This window comes from Camarhynchus parvulus, chromosome Z (genome assembly GCF_901933205.1).
Source record: "Camarhynchus parvulus chromosome Z, STF_HiC, whole genome shotgun sequence".
NCBI classification, from domain to species: Eukaryota; Metazoa; Chordata; class Aves; order Passeriformes; family Thraupidae; genus Camarhynchus; species Camarhynchus parvulus.
In genome coordinates, this window is record NC_044601.1 from 47,541,547 (window position 1) to 47,558,722 (window position 17,176).

Genomic DNA, 17,176 nt, shown 5'->3' on the forward strand with positions numbered 1-17,176 from the left:
ACACAACAGAAAGAGAATATGAATTGCAAGGATTGCAGCTGCTTCAGAATGCTCTCAGCTCAGTCTATTACACTCAAAATTGATGTAAAAAGGAAAAAAACAAGTAACTGGGAAAGCCAAATACTAAGCACTATAGCATCACATTTTCAAGGCACATTACAGACACTAATATACGGTAATCCAAAAAAAGTTCTTGACGTTGGTTTTGAAGCAAATACCAAAGAGGTTATCAGAACTGGCCTTTTGTTCTGCAAAATAAATATTTACACTATAGGGTATTTCTAGAGAAAAAGGTCTTGGAAAACTCAGCACAGACCCTGACCATATCCCATTTGAAAATCAATGTACCATGACGCCTCCCACACTTACCTGTAAGATGCAGCAAACCTACTTCTCATGAATACAGGAGAAGACTTAGTTTTCAATATAATTTTAGTGACATTTATTATTTTATTCATTGTCTCTTTTCTTAAGTGTATGTTTTTTTCCATTGCTTACCTGTGTAAGATATCCTAATGGCAGTAACAGCAATATTGGAAAGTTTCAGATGTCTACACTGGAGAAATTTAAATGAAGCATCACTTAGGTCTTCATTCGTCAACTTCTGGAGGACCTGTCGTGCATATGGACCTGCTACACTAAGTACTCCCATCTCATCTGTCATGTTTTCTATTTCAACCTTGTATCCACCTCTTGTTATTTTGTCTTCTATCCATCTGTATATAAAACATAACACTGATGTTACACTTCCTATGAAAAAAACCTGAACTTTAGAAGATTTTACTAGGTGTTGTTTTTTGTTAGTGTTCATTTCCCCAGCAGGTCCCAGTCCCCCACTCTCAAAACCAACCAAATATGTGCTACATTAGATAGACAAATCCATCGGTTGAGGTCAAACAGAGTTTTCTGGTGAGACACATAGGAACACAGGGATCTGTGATAGAGCCAGGAAAGAACAGCATTCAAAGGGGTAGAACAGTGTTTTCAAGATAAGAGAAAGAAGTGATCTCCTGCAACGACAACAGATTTGGGCTTGGATCCAGTATGTGTTAGTAAAATGTTAACATACAGGAAGAGTAAGGAATAAACACTATGAACATAAGAAATCTATAAATAAATATCTGTGACAACAGAAATGTACAAGCAGGTTTGTTGCTTCCTGAATAGAGCATTCAAAGTATTGGCAGGAAATTCAGTTAGGATTTAATAAAAAGCAACAGCTGCAAATTATCTTTCAGGACGCTCAGACAATAAATAAAACGGGTATATTTAAAAATCTTATGGAGTACTACATTTTTAAGCAGTACTGTAGGATTTCAGGCCTAGGCAAGTAACAAATGGGACTCAGAAAATATGTAGAATTAAATACATTAGATCTGGCTCTGCCATTTGGTTTCTGAATGTGCCAGTGCTCCTACTGATTCCTGTGGGGCTGTTATGAAACAGTACACTATTCTTTGCCTGTTAGGGTAGTGAATTTCTGTCTTTAATGTGTTGATTCATTTTGATTGACTGACTTGCCAGCAACCTCCAGTAAGAGCACTAGAAATATCAATTCCAATGCTCATCTATGAGAAGTAATTTAGTGAAGTCATCCTGCAACTGCTTTCTTTTCTTTTCTTTTCTTTTCTTTTCTTTTCTTTTCTTTTCTTTTCTTTTCTTTTCTTTTCTTTTCTTTTCTTTTCTTTTCTTTTCTTTTCTTTTCTTTTCTTTTCTTTTCTTTTCTTTTCTTTTCTTTTCTTTTTCTTTTCTTTTCTTTTCTTTTCTTTTCTTTTCTTTTCTTTTCTTTTCTTTTTCCTTTTTCTTTTTCTTTTTCTTTTTTTTTTCTTTTTTTTTTTCTTTCTTCTCCTCTCCTCCCCTCTCCCCTCATCTCCTCCCCTCTCCCTTCTTCCCTCTCCCCTCTCCCCTCCCCTCTCCTCTCTTCTTTCTTTTCACTTTGTGAAAAGAGCCCAAAGCAGAAGACACCACCACAGCATCAAGAAGACTGCACTGCCTATCTGTCTGGGCCAGGTCAGTGCCTCTGGGGTCATTCCTGTTAAGAGCCAATTTTCTTTTTTGCGTAAGAGAACACACTAGAAAGGAACAGCCATGCTGGGTTACATCATGCAATACCAAAGACAAACAGATTCAACAACAAAACAAGAACTACCTCCAATAAAGCATATTACATAACTGTTAGCAAGTTCTCCATCTTTTTACATCAGCAATAATCCAATATCCAACTGCTTATACTTCAGAATTCAAGTTAACCAAGTTTCTAAGAAACTAAAATCAATAAATAAGTAGAATTCTCAAGAACTTTGTGAAAATTTTGTTAAGTAATAATTGAGAATTTGGAACTTAGTAAAAATTTTTCTGTACTAATGTGACTGTATAGAACTATGCATTTACTGCATAAAAAAATACACTAACCTCAGATCATGGAGTTCTGACCCTGACCCAGTCACAAGCATGAACTCTCCAGGATACACTTGAGAGACAGTTAGCTCAGCATAAACTTTTCCTCTTGGTGTTAACATATGGCTTATATTTGTGGAACCCACCTAGAGAGTAAAATTTGTGATTATTAAGAATGCAAAATAAAACCTTCGAATTCTTAAACATCATTAAACATATGGTTATTTATCTTCATTTGAAAAAAACATTTTTTAATGTTTGCTCTGCTATGCCTTAATAGGAGTAGAGAGAGATACAGCTGTCCAATCTCAAGCTTTAGGGTAGAAACTTCAGTTTTTCTTTTATAGAAAAAATGGAAATTTTTAAAATAAGTTAAATCAAGACCGTTATAAATATTTTCTAATTATGCATTACACAAGGCATTCTTAAGCTACATTTGTTTCATCCAAATAAAAAATTCTCCATGTAATTAACATGAATATTCTTTTTCAATCTTGTGAATAAGGTTTTAGATCTCAAGAGAATAACATGCCTTTCCCCTTACTATAAAGAGAGAAATACTGAGCTGGTTTATGCTTTTGTGGCCCTAATTTATGAATGTTTTTCTTTCTGTAGCTGCTGACTATGAATCTATATGTCTGCACATTTGAATCAGATTCCGTATAGAAACTCAATCCCTAGAGTCAGAATTTCAAGTAACAGTTACTTAGCAGTGACCATAAAACACATACATGTTCATACATATATCATCCTTAGAAACAGAAATGTGAATATGCCATAGCTGTTGTGCTGGCCTGGTTCCAGAGGCAGAATTTAATCTCTCTGCTTTAATCATTCTGCTTTCACTGAAACTTGTCAATAACCCAGGCAGCAACCAAATTCTATACAATGAACCAAGCAAGGAAAAATATATTTCAGATATTAAGATTATTTTTCAGGCTTTATTACATCAATTAATTCTGCCATAGTTATAGTTAGGTTTAGTTTTTGGCATATTAGAGGCATACAGTTGAATTTTCAGGACCTGATGCTGGTCACTCTCAATCCAATTGCAATACAAATATATCTCTGGTAACTCCACTGGATTATTTTATGATAGAGACAAGCATGAATGGGGCTAAAAATCAGGCAGCTTAAATAACAACAGCTGTGAATGCTGGATTTTGAAGTGGACTCATAAACTGTACCTTCTGCTTTGCCACCTAACTTTCCCTTAGCATTGCTGATTAAACTCCGTAAAAAGCATTTGGTTTGTTCTCATAATTTCTTGTTTAATCTTGATTTCCCTTTACCACACATTCACATATTCAGCGAGAATAATCCATGCCCACTGATGACTCAGTTACCCTGCCTCTACCCCAAGCTAGACTGAAACTTTCAATTCAAATTGTTATCACAAAGCTAATAGAGTAAAAAATATAACTAGATGGAAATTCAAGCTCTTTTTTCTCCTAGGATATCAATCTTGTGCCTTCCCACTGAGTTGACTTTAACCTTTCAGAAGAGCTTATCTATCTTCAAAACTATAGTCTCAGCATACTTGCTGTTTTCCTGTGTTTTCTCCCTTTGGTGTCTGAAGCAACAAAAACTGAAACCTACTGCAAATACTTAATGAAATTCTCTGCTGAAATTACTAACCCAGGTTATCCTGCAACTGCAGGGTCAATTCAGAAAGGAACAATCTGCTTGATGGAGGTGTATCTCTAAAGTTAAAGACACTACATAAGAATGTTTGACAAAGTAGGAAATAAAAAGGACTCAGGACCAAAACCTGAAGACCAAGAATAAAAATCTGGGTAGTTTGTCACAGCATGCCATTTTTGAGCGCAGGATCATACTCTCAGGATCTGTGAAGAGCCACACTTGAGAAGAAATGATACATGTGAGGTGAAGTGGAATCTCCTGAGTATTTGCAACCCTGCCTGCACCAGGCAGCCGGGTGTGAAGCAGAGTAAGTATGAGAAAAGGAAAACAATGGGTTTCATCTGAAAAAAAAAGACAAAACTTCTCCATTGGGAACTCATTCAACTGTGGTCAGGCAAGAGCCCCTTCCACTGCTCTGCTCTGCTGCTCAAGCTGCCACCTTAAAGCATAATTTTAGGCAGGCAGCTGCCAAGCTATTCTACTGTAAAAAAAATTCCAGGTAGGATTCACTTGCATTTTTCTGAAAAAGATTTGAAACTGATTTGAGGCTGTCTGTCGACATAAGGAAAATTTTTTTTACTATAAAGTGGCTAAGCACAGGAGCCAGTTGCCCAGTTAACCCAAAAGCCATCCGAACATACTCCTAGGCAATGAGCTCCAGGTGATGTTTGTCCAACAGGGGGTTGGACAAGATGATATCCAGAGGTCCCTTCCAGCCTCATTCATTCTGATTCAATGATCTCTGCCAAAAGGTACTTCTGTGTGGGGCTAGTCTAGTATAAACTCCATTTGCATGCTTTTAACTGAGAGCAGTACATCTGACACAGAAACTTCTCCAAAGGATCTGTGTATTTGGTATCCAAGAAATATTATTATAATATTATGGTTCATTTTCATATCTGAAACAGAGCTTGTCTAAGTTGTACATTACAACAGTTACCACTGTCCCATTTACCTTCGGAACAACATTTGCAAATAGATGATCAAGCAGTTTAACAGAATCTGTGCCTTTTACTTTAAACTTGCCAAATGGTGACAGGTCAATCACACCAACTTTTTCCATAACCTGTTTGTACTCACGACCCACAGGGTCAAACCAATTTGTGCGCCGAAAACTGGGTCTGAAACAGAGCATTTAGACACATAAAACACAATTTAGAAATTTTGTGGTCTTTGCAGCAAAATGTAGTCTTCCTTTTTTTCAGTTTAATAATCATCCAAAAAAGATTGACTTTCCTAGTTGTAGCTAGCTTACCCAATATTTTCCTCAGTCTAACACAGCTTGATAATTAAAATCCTTTAACAACACAGAAAGATATGGGTTGATATTATATCAACCACTTTGTATAATAAACTGTGAACTGTTCAAATGTTAGAATAAGTAGTGGGCTGTCATGAGTAAATTTACAGCATACTTTGTTGATGTATCATTTATTTAAGTTTGAGGTGTTGAAGGCTTTACTTCTGAACAGCAAAATGTGTCTCTTTATTCCTTTATGAGCCTCATTTAGATTAGACTCCAATATCCCACAGAAAATATTTACTTGCTGGAGACTTCCTGATGTAGGCAGGTTAACTAGGTAAGCAAGAACAGGGAAGGGGGGGAAAAAAAAGCAAAGAAGATAGAGCCTCTCCTCTCCAGACACTTATACAGACAGGAATGAGATTTTTCAGGAAAATATTATACTGTGCTGCTGATCAAATATTAAGAGATGGAGAAAAACACACATTGATAATGAACAAGTTGTTTTCCAAGCTCTTCCTTGAGCTAGGTTGCTTTCTGGTATCTCAAACCTAGAACAGATACAAGATACCTTTTTGTGTGTTTTGAAATATCTTCATTTTCAGAATAAAATGTATTCTAAACTACAGAAAAATTAAGAATAGAAATTAATCTAATAGATACCTGTTGCTGAAATAAATGATAAATATATGCTTCTCATTAAATTTAAATCGACTGCCGCTTGCTATCAGGACAATTTTTTAGGGGAAGAAAAAAAATTAATATTTCATTTACTTGTATCCAGTCTCATCTCCAGGTTTGTAGAACCAATGAGGTTGCTCCCATCCTGCATGGAATCCCATTGAACATTTTGACTTTAGCAAATCATACAGCCCACTAGTTCTCTCTGTTGGTCTGCCAGCAAATCTTTCTTCTTTAGGGTAACCAACTAGAGGGAAGGAAGAAAAAACCAAACCAAAATCACCAAAAACTATGGCATGCTAAGATCATGATGCAAGATAGAAAACACATCTATAAGCAGAGATATCTAGATACAGGCTTTGGTGGAATCCATCTTTAGGATATAAATGTATTTAAAAAATATCTTCTTACCAATGTTATTAAAGCCATAAGATTCTCTTGCTTTGGCTGCTGTGTATTCCGTGGTGGTCCACTTTCCATAGCGGTTTGGATCTACTTCTATCAGGTCAAATGGAGGTTCCCCCTCAAGGATCCAGTCACTGAGGTACTTTCCCATGCCACCAGCATGTATAATGCCATACCTTAAAAACAGGAAAAAATGTCCTGCAGCGCCAAGTATTTCACATTTTGCTTTTTAAAATCAGTACTAACATATACTACTAACACAACCCCCAAAGTATTTTGAATTTTTCCCTCTTTTTTTTTAATTTGTTCTGTTTTGTTCTCTTTTCAGAAATTAAATTCCATATTAATGGATATTTCTACAGCCCCACTGTAGAATGTCATTGGTAATGTACAGCAGCTGCAGTTTAATGACAAATAATCATTAATGCCAAATGATTTAAATTTTTTTAATACCTTTTAATACCACCATGTCTTCAAAGAAATTGCCAAAATAACCTTCCATCTAGAACATGCCTAAATTAATTCTTAGTTGTTTGCAAAATGCTCCCATAAGCACAAAAGAAAAATCCTTGAATAAACAGTAAGTCTGTCCCAAATTAAGTTTAGATTAACATGCAGCAAACCACAGACACTCATACAAAATAATGAAGCTAAAACCAACTTAAATTGCTCGTCATTAACTTTGCAATCTGAATTCTATGTCTTCAATTAAAATAGGCAAGGGCTTCACCAAGAAGAAAAGAAAGAAGTAATCATTTCATTCTAATGCATATGCACAAGAAGAATGAATCCATAATAGCAATGATATGAATTTGATATAGTATCTTATCCATTATTTACTTATTTATCTAAATAAAATAGAAACATAAAAAAACTGAGTACACTAAATAATTTTGCCAACTACAGTCAGTACAGTGCAGTTCAGCACAAATCTTCAGACTCAGCAGAAACTTCTATCACTGCAGTGGATGCAGGAAGGATGAGTGCTTATAAACTGCCACTACAGAAGAGTTAGCTGTTGCTGATGCTAACTCAATTAAGCAACTCTTAGTTATTCATGGGTACAAGCTTTGGTGCCATGAAAGCTTATGATGTCTTCAAGTACAGCTCCAGATGAAATCTTAGGCAGTTTAAGTCTTCCTGTGCCATTCACTGCAGTCAAAAGCAAAGGAGAGGAGAAAAGAGATTGTGAGTGGTGACAGACCAAACACAATGAAGACCTTTAGCTTCAGCTGAAGACTGCTGAGCTGATGGCAGGGCAAGCCCAGGAACAAAGCAGTGCAGAGGAGGCTGCCCTACTACTACAGGTACAGCACTGCAACTGGACTGCATTTTGCAGTTTTGCAGCACTGACTGTGCAACTCATTGATTTTGGTCCTCTTAGCTGGGCCTACATTATCAGAGATTTTACATTACACAGGGTGCCCAAATCCCTCTTCATCTTAGATAAGAGGGAGCTGATTGTGCAAATGCAACCACAGAATTCTGCTGCACAAGAATGAAATATATATTTCAGGGGTAGGATTTTTACAAGTAGCTATGAAGAGTGGTACAGTGTAGGAATCTCAGCCTTATGATTCAGACAAAATTTCCTTCATGAACATGAACTATTTTTCTCCAGTTTTTCACCTCCTTCCAATCCCTGACAGATTAACTCCCCATTGTACCTGTCACATTCTTGCGTCTTACTTATGAGGTGCTGTGTCTCACCCACTTTCAAGTCACTCCATTCCTATTCCTAGGAAATCTGAGTCTCTGCACACTGTGGTACCTTTTCTAGTGTTTTCGTCCCAGGTTATGGAATGGTTTCACTGCTTTGAATTAAATTTTTCTGAATAAAATCCTTAAACTACTCTTGTTAATATTTTCACAACTTTAAGTAACTAAAAATGGGAAGCATTGAGCAACCTTAATAATAAATAGTGCTACAAGCTCTGCTAACTATACTTAACTTCTTTGCATGTTAAAATGCCTAGGAAGCTGCTAATTTTAGATAATAAAAATCCTCTAATCTAAAAGCACCAAGTCCTCTGTCACAATGTCCCTGCTAGTTGACTACAAGATAAGGATTTGCTAATGCACACAAAAAATTACAACACTGGTAGAACCACTGCAGTGACCCAGAAGCATAGAACAGAGTCAAAAGTCCCTGAAAAGCAGACAAAGTAATCTGACAGCCACATAACTGTAACCCATGTCTAAACATTTTGAGATCAATCAAACTCCTGAAACAAATTGTTTAAACAAAATTAAGCATGTAACACTAGTCTTCAATTTTTTACATATGGAATTTGATTCTGCTCCCATTGACAACAACAAAGAAAGCATGTTCCAAAGTCTGGCCACAGAGTAGTGAACTTAAACAGTCGTTTTGGTGAACAAGGTCTAGGCAAACCGCTTTTGTAACTATAAGTTCTGCAAATGTTACTGAAAGATAACATTATTTTTTTTTAAATCCAAGCAGCAAAGGTGAATACCTTTCACAATTAATCATTGCAAAATTACCAAGCTCTTTTGAGAGCCTCAGAAAGCACGTTAGTGATACTGCCTTATCTTATGATCAGAGGGTTTGTTTGGTTTGGAATGAAAGAAACCTGGAAAAAGCTGAGCTGGATTTTGAACAGCAAATTAGGCAATTGGAAAAACAATGTAAACAGAATGTGTTCAATAAGATCTGCTTGGAACTGTATTTGGTTCATTCTATTCTATTGAATCAATGGTCAAACTAAGACAACTAAAGAGATGTGGTGTTTTAACACTTGCTCAAGGGCAGCCATAATAAATAAGATGTAAATCACATTCAAGAAAAACACCATAACGGGTGGGAGAATAACACCAGTAAACCATATATTTCTATTGTTGCACTGCCCTCTTTAATTGATTTCCTCCAATATCCAGCAATGTAATTTTTCAGCTCCACTTTCATCAGTCAGAAACACTGGATTTGTATCCCTAGAGCAGTCAGTCACACACTGTACTGGAATGTCTTCTATTTAATAGGCCTTCAGCTCTTCACACAGAGCTGTATAGTGCACATTCATTTTTGTCCAACTTCAGTGAAACCAGATCTACATACAACCAACAACTGAAAAATACAGTGCAATTCAAAGCAAGAAATAAAATTAACTGGAAAGTATACTTTTAAACCCAGTATTTTTGTGACTTTAAATTGCTAACAAATAGTATGAAGTACTACTATTTTTTGTTGCTTCATAAAGTGTCACAGGTATTGGCATCCAGAATAAAAGGAGGAAACAAAAAATTACTGAGAGTAAAGAAATAAGAGAAAAGGATGATCTTACATTATAGAGGTTGTGGTTATTAAGATTATTTACAATTACATTTTAAAACAAAATATGTGCAAAACAACTACCAAGTCCATAAAAATGCACAAAGCTTGAGCTGACTACCATTTTAACAATATCATAGACAAAAATTGTCACAAAGAACTTACTCACCCGAAACCAATAGCTACCCAATAATTTCTGACACCCTGATGTGGTCCCACCATAGGAAGAATATCTGGAGAATAGGTGATAGGACCTGAAATAGTGTTTACGATGTCCGCTTTTCTCAAAACAGGGACCATTTCCATGGCAGCCTCAATATGCTCCATTATTCTGTCTAAATCAGACTCAAAAAGTTCTTTTCCAAATCCTGCACAAGTAATTGACTCTTATTATATATACTTATTTAAGAGAGAGCACATACATTTTCAATACAGCTATACTATCTATATATAAATATAGGTATCTATACAATAGAGCTATCTATATCAATACAGCTATCTATATATAAAAGTTTTGATAAAAGTTATGATAATAATCAGTACATATGTTCAAGCCTTTGCCATCCTACATAGGAAAAATGGCATGCATAAAAACCTAGTTACCTGCAGGACCAAGTTTATTTGTCACAGCAATTATACTATCCTTTATACATATTTGTTTAACCCTAAGGTCATGCAAATTCAACAATGAAGTAGAAAGGAACTGAAGACACACAGAAACTTTCTTCTACATTAATAAGACTGACTTATTTTTCTCAATATGCCAATAATTTGAAGAGGTGAAAAAAGGTACTTCCTGTATCTGCTTATGTTTTCCATGAAATCATACAAATTTCTGGGTACATTTCACCCCTCAGCCTGGACTCTAAGCACGGCTGAACATCATTATGTAGAGGCACTTGATGCTACTGGAGACAGTAAGATCCAGAAGCCGTGACAGGGCTATCCAAAACTGAACCATCTTAACTGCCCCTCCTTAGGAAATACTGTGTTTTTTAAAACAGCAATACTAATGATTTTGTATAACTTTTTGTCTGGAAGTGAATGGAAAGCTGGAGCCTAGATACAACACAACAATTTATAATGGTTTTTAGTAAGCAGCTGTATGACATAGGACATTTTTGTATTCTATACATATCTACAGCTCTCTTGCACTTATATCCAAGCACAGCATTTTGTCTAAGACATTCCTTTGCTGTTCCTATTTGACAATCACATTATCTCCGGGGTATCAATAAATATCCAGGGCCCCTGTCAGCATGCTGGAGAAAATGGTAAGAAAAATTTCTATTCAGGCAAAAAAGGCTATATAGCGCAGATTTGGTGACTGCCTCTAATTTAAACACACAAGAACCTTTTCAGGAAGTAGGGTAAGACTACATTGTAGCAGGCTTTTCTTACATTACATTTGTATTTCTGCTATCTTTTATCACTAGAGTTATAACTATTCCCTGAAAAAATTTTTGCATTACAATAATGCATTGCAAATATTTTGTATTCTCTGTCACATAAAGCAGCATGACAGCCTGGGATTTATGCACATTAAAATGTGTGCTAGTGCTTATTATGTTTAAAGATTTACTGGTTTTAGTCACCTGGTGGGACTCCATTTGTTACCCATGACTCCTGGAGCTTCATTTTCTCCTCACTTTCGTATGGACCAAACAAAAGACCATCCCTTTCTTGCCTTAGATAGTATGATCCTTCTAAGTCACGGATCACAGGCAATTCTGTTTTTAGGGCTTTCACTTCAGGGATGGTTGATGTTACAACATACTGATGATGAACAGGTATTAGAGGGTGCTGCAGGCCAATCATCTTGCCTATGTCACGGGCCCAGAAGCCTAGAGAAGAAAAAAAACAAAACCAAAATAGAAATATTCAAACATTCATTTCAGTGAATGGAAAATGACAGTAAAATATTTGCAGTACACACTGCGCTTTTATGTGTGACTTTTCCCCCATACTTCTAATTTTCACTTTATTTTTCATATTACTAGTATATTTTTCCTTCCATAATTCCATGTCCTTTTTTCCTAATTATACTATCATATATTATTATAGTATGCACATATCAAAATATAACTAGTAAATTATAAATTAGACTTCTAAAAGTTCAGAAGAGAATTTAGTTAATGGTTCCAGAAACCCCATGGCTTATTTCAGTAAAGTAGGTCTGCAGTGTACTCCTAGCAAAGTTAGAGACACTTAAAATCCAGAATAAATTAACTCACATTAGAAGTGTCAACCAAGCCCCTTACTATCAACCAAATGAGCCTCTGAAGCTGGCTCAAGATCCTTCATGCATACCATGAGAGAGAAGTCAGAAAAGACCTAATTCTCCTGTGTTAAGGTTAAATTGGTAAGGCACAGTCACTTAGTGAAGTATCTGTGTCAGAATGAAGGAGTGGAAACCACTTAACTGCAAAACACTAGTTTGGGCTCTGCATCATGGCTCTCACATCTGCTGTGAGGCTGGAACAGAACAGACTTGGGAACCAGACAGGTACAACTGACTGGAACGCCAGCTGCTCTAAGCTGCTTTGAATATCCCTCAGCCCTAGTCTCCTGACTTTTATATCAAGGACCAGAGGTCTCAAGAGTGGGAATGAAAGGGGAAAATCCAATGAAATAAGAGTTTCAGGGGAGCTTGGGAATGAGGGTTGGAGGAAGACAAAATGAAAGACAATGAAGAGGTGGCAGGGCCTTCCAAATATAAGGCTGTGTGCCATATGGCACCAAGCAAAAGAAGGCAAGTCAGCCTGGCTCCTGTGTAACCAAACTGCTTAAGATAAAATATCTCCAGCAAGATTTTCTACCTAACACAGCTGTCCCTTGTCCTGGGACATACACTTCATGCTGCACAGCTTAATGTGCAGCTTTTCTTCCTTTCTGCTGTTTACTTGTCTTAACCAAATTCTCCTACCTCTCTCTTCAATTCCATACTCTCCAAGACCTGGTCAAAATTTCCCAGTGCCCCAAGGACACCAAAAGGCATAAATGAGCTTGAATAGCTTCACCTGGGACGTCCACCCATACCCATGGGCACAGGAGTCCCATTCCAGGTCAGCTCAGGTCCTTCAGAACCTGTCTGAGCTGGTTTGATTGTGTGCCTGTTTACAGCTCTGTCACAACCATGCCTGTGCCTGGCCATGGAACATATTGATCCAGACCCTGATCCGTGGACTACTTCTCAGCTTGACCTCAGCTCAGTCTCAACTCTACAGTCCTGCTTATCAATTGGCAGGCTTCATTTGACCTCGATTACCGTCACCAGGCCTGTTCCTGACCTGTGGTAACATTCCTGGCTCGGCCTCAGCCTGGCATCATCACTATGGATCTGACTGTGCCCCATCTCCACAAGTCCATCTGGAGGCCTGGACCGTGGGCTGACCCCAGCTGCAGGTCCTGGGCCTCCCCTGCTCAGTCTCCTGTGCCCTATTGGACAGAGCCCTCGCTCGCTTGGCCACCTTCATTTCCCTGCTTGGCTCCCTGTCCTGTGGGGAGCAGCCGGCTCATGCCGTTTGCTGACATTAATGGGAATGCATCCTCTCACCTCCAGCATGGCTTGAAGCCAGGACAATTAGGAAAGTTGAATCGGGCCGTGCTGGTCTTGTGCCATTCCCCCGTGCCAGGATGACTGTCAGTCTCTTATTTAATATTACAAACCAGCCACAGGGCATAACACCCACAGTTTTAAAAAAATGTGAAGTTTCCAAGGAAAACATTTTCTGTGGTTATTCACTTAACAGTTACTGACAGCCAGCTAAGGAAAAGCAGCAGAGGAAATCCAGCATCACCTTCAAGAGATCTGTTCAGCTAAAAGCCCTTGCCCAGTAAATGCTAGAAACTAGCACCTGTTGCAGTCGTCATATGTAAGGCTTTTGCTTCTAAATGGCATCTCAGCATTTGGAGGAGACTCATTGCCAGAACATTTGTTATGTCAGTTAATTTGGTTGAGGGACGATTGTTCCATAATCATATAGAGTGAGTGATCCAAAACATCCTTTAAGGCTAATGAAACCTTACTTATGTTCTCCTATACAGAAGACAATGAAAAAAATTGAATAAATCTGCATTTCCAGCACATACGCAAGGGTTTCCTTCATTACACAGGACACATGCAAATGTGGATTTAAGTGGCAGCTAACAATCTCTAGGGAGCTCCTTTTGATTTGGGCATTTCTGCGTCACCTACAAATAAAACTATGTTGAGGTAAGGTAAGCTAGTGATCCACAGAGAACAGAAAAAGTTAAAACAGAAGAAAATTAGGTCTTTGAAAGAGCTTTGTTTCTTTCCTAATAATAAGAAATTTCTTAGCAATTAGATTTTGAGAATAACATTACACACCGAGCTAATTTTAAAGTGTTTTTAAGTAAGAGACAAATAGTTTAGGTTTGTTTAAAATAAAATTTACAGCACTGTTCTTCTAAAAAAGTCACACATGATAAGTACTTTTTTAATTGCTTAAAATATCAAAAGGTGACATTTACTAAAAGAAAAATACTATGGTTTCTTTGTTTAAGCTTTTTGAACAAAAACAAAAATGGCAAAAAGAAGAATACATTCTCTGAAACAAAATTCTAATTGGAAGCAGATGTCAAGTCATATCACACATAGTAGAAATAAATGAAGGCATACATTATATCTCTAGGACATTTGTGAAGATTAAATTGTAGACACTGCAAACATCTGATGCTGAAATATTTAGTGGTAGTATTACTTAACGTATCTCCTGAAGTATGTCATCTGACCATTTCTTGGTTCTGAAAAAGAGAATCTTCTACCACTATATATAAAAAAATGCTTGTATATATAGCACATGCATGTCTGAAAATACATGCTTATATGCACACACCCACACTGTATATACAGACAAAATTCACAAATTTTGGAGACTTTAATCAAACATTCCATTATAAATAGGCTGCAAATAACTTCAGCAGGCTCAGTATGGTTGCTTCATGTCAGGGATTATTTATTAGGCATCTGCTTTCCTCTAAAATGGAAATCTCACATAAGGAACAGCTAAAGATTGGTTGGAACTAGTTTGTTCCAGTTCTGCAGCAGATGTCAGTTGCAGGGTGAGGCGGGGAGGGGGAGAGGGAATGTAAAGAGCCTGCTGATGTATTTTTCTCTGCAAAATGAGCCTAAAATTATACAAGTCATGATCTGTAGTGGAATGAGGCAAGGCTGAGAAAAAGAATTAATGTTATCTGAGAAAACATTTATAAGAGATATGTGTTATACAGTATTGATTTTACATCATTAGCCAGAAAGTTAAGCAATATGTGCTTCAAATATTCATTTTGGCTGAACAGTTAACTACACAGGAGAATTAAGTAAACACATTGTTGATTTAAAAACTTATTAAATAATAAAAAAGACTTATGAAAAGCTCACAAGAGTGCATTCTAATATTTGCAAATAAGCTCTGAAAAGCACTTACCAGAAAAGCCTGCCTAATATCAACTTGATATATTAGCCAAAGAAAGATAACTATCCTACAAAAATGTAAGAAAATTACTACATTGGTGATACTTCATCCATACGATGCAGAGCGCATAGGTGGGGATAATGAGTGTCTGGAAATTTGTGGCCTAAATAAGTCTGATTGCCAAGAGAGCTGCCTTTGCCTTTCATAATCTTAGATCTGCTCCAGACCAATATATCCACACTGTGTAACAAATGACATAAGGATCCTATTTCTAAGAGAGCTTGTGATTTGGTAACAGAATGCTGTTCCATAGTTCATACCTGAAAGATATGAACTGTCAGTCCAAAGGCAATCAAATACTGACACCTCTCATTTTTCAAGTGCTTGACTTTGTGATTTACATAAAATTTTAAAAATTTGGTGTCCCTGGTCGTGTGGCTGATTGCCTTCTAAAAAGCTTCCTAAACTCTTCTAGTCCTCTTTCTCTCCAAAATTCATTATGTGGCACTCATGAGCAAGCTTAGAGCCTCAGAATCTTGTTATTTTAGTGAGGCATATAGCAATAGCAGGTGATCACCTATGTATGGAAAACATATATAAGAAAGTGAACTTTTCCATGGGTTTTCCCATAGGTCTTTACCAAAAGCCTGGAATGATTTAACATAAGACAGGGTTGTCTATATCCCAGAATCTAAAAGAAAGACCTTGAAAGCACATCCCCTGAGAGTCCAGCTGTTTGATTCCACTCTCTCTAAATTTCTCTCTCTTTTTTTTAATGCTATCTCAAATTCTACTTTTACTCCAGTCCTTACATCCTTCTTCAGCTATTTTGTCACCATGTGCTAGACAGTCTCCCTTATTTGTCAAGTTCTGTCCCAGCAGCCTTCTCTTCCTTCCAATCCACTTCTATCTACCTTCCATGTCTATGTCATATTTCACCAGTCTTTCATGCTTAAGCAGGTCAGTTTTCCACTCAGTTTCACATATAACCATTGCTTGAGTATCCTCACTAACCATTTCATCTGAAAAGCTCCTAGCTTCAGTTTCCTTAATGAAACAAATCAGATAGCTTCCCACTATCTCTCTGGTGTCATCCTTACTGCTGCCATTCAATCCCAGTTTGAGCTTCCTTATTCAGTAAATCCTGTATCATCTAACTGTTCCACTTGTTGCCAGTGCTCCTAAACTCTTCCAGAAATCTTTCAAGGCATTTTTCTCTCCCAACCTATTACCCTTCCAGTCCAATTCCTTCATAATTCCAATTGTCACCAATGGTATTTTACCCCCCAACAAGAGTCCCTGTCTCACTTAACATCATTTTATCTGTCTTGCACTAGAAGTAGGTGCTTTTATTTTTCTTCTGTTCTACTGAAAATATAGAGAAAGGAATTATAAAAGTGTATTCTTGCTCTCAGTTCACTTGTCCCATCTGAGTAAGAAAGTCAGCTTGGGATATCACAGCTTCCAACTGAAGCCTGATGATTTACTGCAATGGGAGGTATGCAGGACTAATGCCCTAAAAATGCAGATATGATCCAGTTTGAGGCAGAGTCAGCAAAACTTTAATCTATGTTTGAAACAACAGAAAACAGAAAATCTTCTGCTAGGAAGCAGAAAGCATGCTTCACATAAGACCTTTCGCCAATAATATATTTTTCTACACTTGTATAAAGCAGTGTAATAATAAGCAAATAAATTTAGATTTAATACAGGTTTTTAGACTTATTAAGTTGCTTAGGAAAATAAACACAGTTCCAAAGGACACTTGCCCAAAAGTTCTTTGAAGCAGAAACATCAGTTTGGCCTCTTTAACACAATGAAGAATAACATTAATATATGTAAATACAAGCTCCCCTGAGTTAGGCAATTTTTATGACATACAAAAAATGCACTGTTAAGCCAAGCACATGTTTAAAATGTGACTCAAAAGACAACAAAAAAAATCTTCCATTTCAAGGGTATGTGGATAGAGTTAAATCTTGGAGAAAGATCATAGTGAAATAGGCAAGGTCAAATTCTCAGTCTCTTAAAAGAAACAGTGAAGTTATTTCTATTTCATGTGTACATTCCATCTGCCTT

General features: G+C 36.9%; 1 protein-coding gene across 1 annotated transcript in view; it reads right to left on the minus strand.

The window, feature by feature from the left end:
* Positions 1 to 17,176, minus strand: part of DMGDH (dimethylglycine dehydrogenase) — a 39,777-nt gene that overhangs the window by 12,667 nt on the left and 9,934 nt on the right. Inside the window, exons 6-12 of the mRNA XM_030968976.1 lie at positions 11,255 to 11,503; positions 9,829 to 10,027; positions 6,377 to 6,546; positions 6,059 to 6,212; positions 4,997 to 5,162; positions 2,413 to 2,543; positions 499 to 716 (exon numbers count right to left, since the gene is read on the minus strand). Coding sequence (XP_030824836.1) covers positions 499 to 716; positions 2,413 to 2,543; positions 4,997 to 5,162; positions 6,059 to 6,212; positions 6,377 to 6,546; positions 9,829 to 10,027; positions 11,255 to 11,503 — 1,287 coding nt within the window. The remainder of the gene's footprint in view (positions 1 to 498; positions 717 to 2,412; positions 2,544 to 4,996; positions 5,163 to 6,058; positions 6,213 to 6,376; positions 6,547 to 9,828; positions 10,028 to 11,254; positions 11,504 to 17,176) is intronic.